The sequence below is a fragment of the Chiloscyllium plagiosum genome, chromosome 23 (genome assembly GCF_004010195.1).
Source record: "Chiloscyllium plagiosum isolate BGI_BamShark_2017 chromosome 23, ASM401019v2, whole genome shotgun sequence".
In the NCBI taxonomy this organism is placed as follows: Eukaryota; Metazoa; Chordata; class Chondrichthyes; order Orectolobiformes; family Hemiscylliidae; genus Chiloscyllium; species Chiloscyllium plagiosum.
Window position 1 is genome coordinate 32,658,168 of NC_057732.1, and position 9,814 is coordinate 32,667,981.

The 9,814-nt window shown below is 38.9% G+C and overlaps 1 protein-coding gene across 4 annotated transcripts in view; it reads right to left on the minus strand.

Annotated features, from left to right (window-relative positions):
• Positions 1-9,814, minus strand: part of orc5 (origin recognition complex, subunit 5) — a 117,367-nt gene that overhangs the window by 27,165 nt on the left and 80,388 nt on the right. For all 4 annotated transcript variants that reach the window (XR_006315100.1, XR_006315099.1, XM_043713854.1 and 1 more), the window contains exons 12-13: positions 4,966-5,013; positions 1,160-1,270 (exon numbers count right to left, since the gene is read on the minus strand). Coding sequence is in view for 2 of the 4 variants with exons in the window: in XM_043713854.1 (XP_043569789.1) it covers positions 1,160-1,270; positions 4,966-5,013 (159 nt within the window). In the remaining 2 variants the exon portion in view is untranslated. The remainder of the gene's footprint in view (positions 1-1,159; positions 1,271-4,965; positions 5,014-9,814) is intronic.

The following is a 9,814-nucleotide window of genomic DNA, read 5'->3' on the forward strand; positions in this document are numbered from 1 at the left end:
GTTGTGGGACTATGAGGTTGGAGGCGGTGGATGGGAGATCCCCCGAGGTGATGAGGTTATGGATGGTCTGGGAGATGATGGTTTGGTGGTGGGGGGTGGGGTATGGTCAAGGGGGGCAGTAGGAGGAGGTATCTGCGAGCTGGCATTTGGCCTCAGCGGTGTAAAGGTCGGTGCGCCAAACTACTACAACGCCTCCTTTGTCTGCTGGTTTGATAGTGAGGTTGGGGTTGCGCGTTCCGAGGGTGAGAGGTTGGAGTGGGTGAGAGGGGTGGGGGAGTTCAGGTGGCGGTTAATATCGCGGCGGCAGTTGGCTATGAAGAGGTCGAGGGCAGGTAGGAGGCCAGCACGGGGGTCTCAGAAAGCTAAGGAAATTCAGCACATCCACAATGACTCCTACATTATAATATTTATAGCTACACCATAGAAAGCATCCTATCTAGATGCATGACAACTTGGTATCGCAACTGCTCATGGTGCAAAACAGCAAGAAATTAGAGTTGAGAATGCAGTCCAGGCCATCACAAATAAACAGCGCTCCTTCGACTGACTCTTGTCTACACTTCCCACTACCTCAGGAAAGCTGCCAACGTAATTAAGAATCACTCCCAGACTGGTTATACTCTCTTCCACCCTCTTCCATAGGACAAAAGATACAGAAGTTTGAAAAGATGTACCAGGGTTAAGAACAGCTTCTTCCCTGCTGAATGGATCTATCTCATATTAGAGCTGATCTTTCTCTACATCTTCTCTGTACCTGTAACACTATATTCTGCAGTCTAAACTCTTTCTCGGATGTATTTATATAAGTTATGATTTGTCTGGTTAACATGCAAAACAATACTTTTCACTGTACCTTCTCTTTACATGATACAATAATAAAACAAATCAGAATATGCAATATAAGCATATACAGATTAAACAAATATGGAACATGGAATGGTGCAGATCACAAAATAAATTTCATTATCAGATTAAAATCAATAGCGTATGGCATTACCAAGCATTTGCAACATTAGCATTACAAACTTTTTAATTCACCTTTTAAAGATTATGACTGATCTGTTTCGCATTCGAGGAGTGTTGTAATCTTTTCATTTCAACCTGTAACCTTTTCAAGTTTTTCTCCATGGGACCTGTTAACACATTTTTTCAAACTTACCTGAGAAAAAATATTTGCCGTGGGAGTCACTCTGCAATCGACAATGCTGTAGAAAATTGCCAACAACCTATCCAGTGGGAATGGTTTGGGGCCAAGGAGGTGATTGCTGGTCTGTAAGAAACAAGATTAATCAGACTGATCCGTCATAGTAACAGTGCATTAAGGGATGTTATATGCTTGCATTCCAGTTAGGTGAACAACCCTACTTGTTTATTTAATTCACGTTCTTAAACTGCTGTGCACCATGTGTTCAAGCCACAACTACCACGAATTAATGGGATGACTGTTAAGGAGAATAGCTGAAGGTTTGAAAGTCAACAATGACAACACTACAAGACAAAATATCACTGTTTCCCTTTACACTGATTTCATAAAACACTTAGTACGGTGTCAATGAAAATCCTTAGATAAAAAGGAAAAAATCAGATGTTTTCTACTTTGCTGTGAATGCATCCATCTTTTCAATCACAATTCATAACATGAATCTGATCAAATTCAAGTCTACTTATAAAGCTATCATCAATCACAGATGGAGTATAGCAATGTTTTCTTTTTTGTTCATTTCTGATTCACCACTTGCACCACTCTATGGGTTAATTGTTTAACTTCAATTTCCACTGTACAATTTCAACAGTCCAAATGTTGTTTTATTTTTTTTTCCCCAAGTGTTCCTCAGGACAACTCACTCCAAACATCTTCTATCCTGCCACATAATACATAATCTTTAAGAGTTTCATAAAAATATTTGGTCCATTCTTCAGGAAAAACATTGAGATCCTGAGTCAGTACTTGTCGACAATGGGACTAGCTAGGCAGTATTCCTCAATAAATCCTCTTAATAGCTTGCTGCATTGGGCAGTCTCCCAGTGGTGCTGACCCAGTCAAGGGCTGGTGGCTCTGAAGCCTCAGCATCTTCATGAGAAGCAGCCATAAAGAACAGCGAGGGCATCGTAATGTGGAGGCACCTCTAAGACAGACACATGTAAAACCTAAGGGAGGTCAAGCAGGCAAGCACCTCTGATCTAAAGATGATTCTGTTGAATACTTTATCAGGCAGGTGAAGGGCTATTTAATAATTGAACAAATCATGCATGCAAGCTAAATATACAGCAATTTAAAAAGTCATCTGCGAACAGCTCATCAGAATGATGAGTAGTCAACCAATAAAATAACAGGACACAAACAAGTTCTGATAACAAACCTACATACTGGCAATTTTACTTGCCACTTCCTGAACTGAACCAGAAAAAAAAACTTAAAATTTTAAGCAGTAGAATTTGTCAGGTTTTCAGCAGCACTTCTGAATTTTTGCAGAAGGTATATAATAACAACCAGAGACTCCTTTCATTTCATGACACGTCTGATACTACTCCAATTATGTGAGTGCAAAGCAGGTTATACATATGTATGCATATATAAAATATATTTTGTCATCACTCACATGAATTATATTATTCACAAAAGAAAACACATTCATCAGTGCAAATAATACCTTGTATGGTAAACAGCTGAATTGATTACAATTAATTATGATATTTAAGCAGAGTCATAGACAGCATTAACAAATATGGACTAGAAAATACCCATCTTAAGCGCTGTTATCCTTAAAACTCAATCTACCATAAGCTCTGCATAAACAACCTTGCTGCCAACAAATTTTAAAGGTATTCAAAAGCATTTATTAATTTACAAAAAAAAACCAAAGTTTTGATGCTATTGAAATTAAGACAGATCAGAATTTTCAGCCACTAACTTAGGACAGTGGTCAATAAAATACAGTAGAAATGAGGCTTCAAATGGGCTCTAATGCCTTGAAGATACATGGAGAGTTGGGAAGAAAACTACCAGAAGGAGAGGCAAAGACTTGATATAGCAGCACTAAGAGAAACAGGCATTTTGGGTAATGAGGATCATAAACCAACAAAATAGATGAGTAGTAAACATCAGAGCCAAACCTGTATGTTTGTGTAAGAAATCAAGAGTTGGAGCAGAATGAACAAGTTATTTGGAGTCAGGAATCAAGATGTACCATCAAAGTCGTATGCATCATGCACAAGGAGATGACTGCTGCACATTCTTGGAACGGATGAGCTCCAATCCTGCTCAGGAGGATGTTTTTAAAAAAGTACAAGAGCAGACAGGATAAGACTCCTGTTACCCATAACTGTTCTTTACCATCTGTTTGTGGATATGACACCTTTTTCATTCATTTGTGTCAGTAGAAACAAAATGGAACTCAGAGTCTACATGCCTCTGGCATGAAAGTTCAGGGAGCCCTCCTAAATCTCACAGACATGTGATGTGAACTAGGGGAAAGAAAGAGCATTATCTTTCTGATTACAAAATAATGAAGGACATGGGTTAACATATGGTTGATGGAAATACAAATATCAACGTGCAGTGTGTGGGAATATTCACAGATTAAAAAGTTATCTCCTTGAAGTCTAACGACCATAAATAGCACATTGAAGCTATTTTACAATGACAAGTCAATTCTACTTTTATTACACGAGATGAAATTTTTTGAAAATTCTTTTTTGGCATGTATGCATTGCTGACAAGACAATCTGTTGTCCATCCACAAATGTCCTCCAGAGGACAGTGGTGAGCTACTTGTTTGAATGCCTGCAGCCCTTGTGGTATTGGTCTACTCTCAGAGTTGTTAGTGAGGGAGCTTCAGAATTTTTATCCAGAAATATTGAGGGAGCAGCAATATATAGTTCTAAATCTTGATGTACATAGCTTGGTGGGGAACTTGCAGGTGGAGTTGCTCTAATGAGCTGTTCCCCTTGTGTTGCTAGGTGTAGAGGCGTCAGGTTTGGAAGGTGCTATCAAAGAAACCTAGTGAGCTGCAGCAGCACATCTTGTAAGATGGCAGACCACTGCCTTGGGTGTTGATGGAAGGAGTGAATGTTTAAGGGGATGGATCAATTTTCAATTAAGCAGGCCATTTTAATCATGGGTGACGCTAAGCTTCTACAGTATTGTTGGAGCTGCTCCCATTCCATTTTGTGCCTTCCAGATGGTGGACAGGAGAGTCAAAAGGTATGTTTGTCACCACAGAATTTCCAGTCAAAAGTATATTGTAATTTTTAGTGCTGTAGTAAATATTGCATACAAATTTCACACAATTCATTAGGTAATGTGCCAGCTAAAGTGGAACTGAACTATTGAGACAGGTTGGATACAATAACAATGCTCAATTAACAGGACATCCCAGTCAGAACACCCTCTTGGAAATTAGATGAAGTTAAACCCTGAAAATATCAAACTGTCTCTCTCTCATGGGGGACAGGTCAGTATTAGAAGCGAAGAAAAAGTAAACAACTCTTTACTACACACACCAAAAAGAACAATGATATATTACCCAAAAAGCGAAGAATGAAAGATCCAAACCAACCCTTTAAGTTTACTGCAAACAAAATAGCTTGATGCTAAAATTTGCATTACTGTCTAAACAGATCTTTGCAGAAACCTAATGAATTTCCCCACAGTGATCATTATGTAAAACATAAAGCAGTTCAGTCAATGTTAAAACAAAGTGAAACATAAGAGAAAATGTGCAACTTCATCACACGACTGATCAGTTTTCTTTAATTAAAGCACTTTCCCCTGCCATGTTATGATTGTGTACAGTATCACATTTAAAATTATTATTAAATTTGGAATAATCCAAAAGTTAATAAATATTACCATCTAGAAAACTGGTGCCATTTCAGGAGTAATCAGAGTTGCAGCAGAGACAATGATCCAACTGGGATTTAGATAATAATAATAATAATAATAATAATAATATCAATAATCACCTTCTCATGCTTTTTCAGAAATGAGGTTTTCTTAATTTTCCCATGATACTGGAAATAAAACAAGAAGAAGAAAATTTAAAACATTGTAATAAAAGAGCTACAGCCACTGGAGATCTGAAAAAACAAACAGAAATTGCTGATGAAACCCACTAGGTCTGGCAGCAGCTGCTGGGTTTTGGCAACAATTTCTGTTTTGACACTTAAAGTACTCAAGGCAATTATATAAATGCAATTTAAAAATTTGTTTCTCAAATTATAAACTTTTTTCCCCCCAACACATGAATACAAGTTTATGATCTTAACTACTTTGGAGTAAATCCAAAATGTTGCCTAATGCAACCAATACTCTCAGGTTGAAGTAGTATTTCCAATTAAAATAAGAGATTTCATTATCAAGTACTAGTCACCTACCAACATAAATCCTGCCCAGTAAACTAATGAATAACTTTGTACAGATACACAATCCTTTCCAAACAAAATGCATTACAGTATTTTGGTCTGAAACACAAACCAAACATGAGGATGTCAGACTTGGTTCAGTGATAGCATTTTCACCTTTATGTCAGCAGTTGTGGATTCAAATCCTATTCCATATCATGAACATGAAATCATGAACTTTCATCTGCCTCCTCAAGGCATTATCATGTGGTGCTTATGAAAATGGAAGTAAACCTGCAAGGTTTGTAGCTCAGGTTGAGGTTTAGGGTGTAGGTTTGCTCGTTGAGCTGTATGTTTGATATCCAGACGTTTAATTACCTGGCTAATTTTATTGGGGGTGAACAGTGCTGTTACATCGAATGAGATCATTATTTCGTCTTCCTCTATTTTGGTGTTTTTGATGATTTTTAGGAATTCCTGGGTGGAGTGGATGGAGTGCTGTGACTCTTCTACTAGGTATTTCAGTCTTGCGTGTAGTTCTTTGGCCAGTCTGTAAGTTGGTATTCCGGGTAGTGAGACTATGGGTCTGAGGGGGGCTCCTGGTTTATGGATTTTTGGTAGTCTGTAGAATCGTGGGGTGTTGGTCTCATCTGGTTTCATTTTTTGCAATTCCATCTTGTTTAATTGTCCGGAATTGTGTAATTTCGTAACAGCACTATTCACCTCCATCAACATCGACCTGGCAAAGGAAACATTTACCACACTTTTAGAAGAGACCATCACACACACCCCAACCACCATCAATCACATTACCATCGAAAACATTATGAAACTAGTGGACCTGTGCCTCACCACCCACTTCACCTTCAACAACATAATCTACAAACAAACCAACAGCACACCCATGGGATCTCAGCTATCAGGATTCATAGCAGAAGCAGTAATGCAAAGATTAGAACAAACAGCCCGACCAACCATCAAACCAAAAATCTGGGTCCGCTACGTAGATGACACCTTTGTCATCACAAAACGAAACAAGACAGAAGAGACATTTAACATCATCAACAACACCCTCACAGGCATAAATTTCACCAAGGAGGAAGAAACCGACAACAAACTCGCATTCCTGGACGTCACAGTCGAAAGAACGGACAACGGAGAACTACAAACCTGCGTATACAGAAAACCGACAAACACTGACCAAATACTTAACTACACCAGCAACCATCCCAACACACACAAACGAAGCTGTATCAGAACACTATTCCAACGAGCCACCTCACACTGCAGCACAGACAAATTTTGGAAAACAGAGGAGAACCACCTATACAACGTATTCAAGAAGAACGGATACTCAAAAAATACAATCCGCAGATTCCTCAACAACAAACCACGACAAGCAGACCAAACACAGCCAGAAACCCTAACCACCTTACCATACATCAAAGAAGTTTCAGAAATGACAGCCAGACTACTAAGACCCCTCGGAATCCTAGTAGCACACAAACCCACCAACACTCTCAAACAAAAACTAACAAACTTAAAAGACCCAGTACAACCCATGGACAAAACCAACGTCGTCTACAAAATTCCATGCAAGGACTGCCACAAACACTACATAGAACAAACAGGAAGAATGTTATCCACCAGGATACACAAACACCAGCTAGCCACAAAAAGACACGACCCTCTCTCCCTCGTAGCCCTACACACGGATGAAAAAAAAACATCATTTTGACTGGGACAACACATCTATCCTGGGACAGGCTAAGCAAAGACATGCCAGAGAATTCCGAGGGGCCTGGCACTCCAACCACAACGCCATAAACAAACACATAGATCTAGATACCATCTATCAACCCCTCAGAAAACGAACAGGAAATGACATCACCACAAACCCCAGGAACCCCATCCAGGACAAACATATAAATAGAAAGCAGGAGACAACAGCTTCGCTTCACTTGGAGGTCACCACTGATGATGTTACCTCGCCAGGTAATGAAACGTCTGGATATCAACCTACAGCTCAGCGAGCAAACCAAACCCTAAAAGGAAGTAAACATTTCTGGTCTATGAAAAATTCCTAACCAATGTCCTTTTTTAAACAATAGTCTTTTTGTAAAAAATTGATTTGCTCATGGGATGAGACCATCTCTGGCTGGGCTAGTATTTATTGCCTATCTCTAATTGTCCTGCAGAAAATGGTGGTAGCCTGCTTTTTTTGAATTGCCACATTCCTTCGGTGTACAATCTTCACAATGCCTTTAAGGAGGGAGTTCCAGGAATTTGACGCAATGATAATGGATGGATGGCAATATAGTTTGAAATTAGGTTAGTATGTGGCTTGGAGGTAAACTTGTAGACAATAGTGTTCCCATGCATCTACTGCCAGTTGCCCTTCCTGACAGTAGATATTGTGATTTGGAAGGTGCTGTTGAAGGTGCCTTTAAAGGTACTGGCAGTGCATCTTGCAGATGTTACACACTGCATTGGTGGCAAAGGGTCAAAGGTGTTGGATGATGTTCCAAGCAAGCAGACTACTTTGTTCTCTTCAGTATTGTTGGAACCGCACACAACTAGACAACTGAGAAATATTCCTTTACATTAATGTTCAGTAATTCCATTTGACACAAAAGCAAACAAAGGCACCATCAAGCACCGTATTTTTAACCATCTGAAATAACTGACTCTATAAAGATATTCAGGTAGGAATGTTACAATAGTGCTGCCTTCACATTAAGGATATGCTCTCAACTTCAATGATTGTGAATCAGCTCACAATCATTGGAACTGAATTTTTTCTAAATTTTGACAACCTCAAGTGCAATGTTTACAACCATAAAAATCTTCTCAAAACTCGCTATGAACAATTGTCTTAACAATGTCATCATGTCTCTACTCCTTCATACATTCTCAAGATGTAAAGAAATATTTAAAATCTACACATTTTAATATCACTAAGTATATACTTCAACATTCAATTTAGATTTCATAAACAAATTGAAGCAGTCATAAGCAGCAGCAGCACAATGTGCTGATATATGATAGCACACTTCCTTCACAGTCCTTCAGCACACTTACCAGCATATATAATGTTATGATATAGAACCAGTGAAATTGTGGGGGGAAATGCAACTGGCCGTTATGACCCTCCATTTACCCTCTACTACTTAGCTCATTAAGTCTATAATGACCAATGGCAATACATTGCTCAAGAAGAAACTATAAATGCTGTTTTGCTAATACTGTCTATCTTTTAGAGTACTGTCACACAACCATAAAAAGCTTGCTTAATACATAGTCATTATGACAAGTTATTACAGCAGAGTCCATGCCAACTCCCTGCAGAGTATTCCAGTTAGTCCTGTTCTCCCAGTCTATCCCAATAGTTTTGCAAGTTTATTTCTCCTCACTGTCCATTCTTTTGAAATTATTGCATATCGAATGTGGAAATAGAGATTATGAGAATTTTCTAGGTTATCACCACCATATAAAAATATTCTTCTTAACATCCTACCGCAGCCCTTGCTCAAACTCTAAAACAAGTTTCTCCTTATCTTGTACAACCAACAAAGGGAAGGTTCCAGCCTTTGTCAACCTTAATCTAAATTTGCCATAATCCCTCACACCCCCATCAAATCTCCCCTCAATGTGCATTCTAAGGAGAACAACCTTAGCTTCTCCAATTTGACCTTGCAGCTATAGTCCTACATTGCCAGAACCATTCTAATAAATCACTGCTAGACATACTCATCCCTCCTTCAGCCAGTAATTAGAACTGGACAAAATATGTTGCAGCTTAACCAGAGATTTTGTAAGTTTTAGCATAACTTTTATGCAATTATGAGCCCAAGATACCATGTGATTTGCTAATTACTATCAAACTGCAAAGTTTGAAGATCTGCGCACATGAATCCCCAGATTCCTCTGTCCAACTTTAGAACTATGTGATTTACAAGTCAATATTACTTACAACTTGCAAGTGAGCTAACAAGGATTTGAGTATCAATTAACCTTTCATACTTCCACAAAAAAAAGACAGAAAATGTATTTATAATCGTTAAGTCAGAAGACCATAAACCATGCACTCAATTGCATAAAGATGAGTATGTACCCTGAACAAACTGAAACACTGGAAAAACTTAGAACATGACAGCGCAGTACAGGCCCTTCGGCCCTCGATGTTGCGCCGACCTGTCATACCAATCTGAAGCCCATCTAACCTACACTATTCCATGTACGTCCATATGCTTGTCCTATGACGACTTAAATGTACTTAAAGTTGGCAAATCTACTGCTGTTGCAGGCAAAGCATTCCATACGCTTACTATCTGAGTAAAGAAACTACCTCTGACATCTGTCCTATATCTATCACCCCTCAATTTGAAGCTATGCCCCCTCGTGCTCGCCGTCACCATACTTGGAAAAAGGCTCTCCCTGTCCACCCTATCTAACCCTCTGATTATCTTAT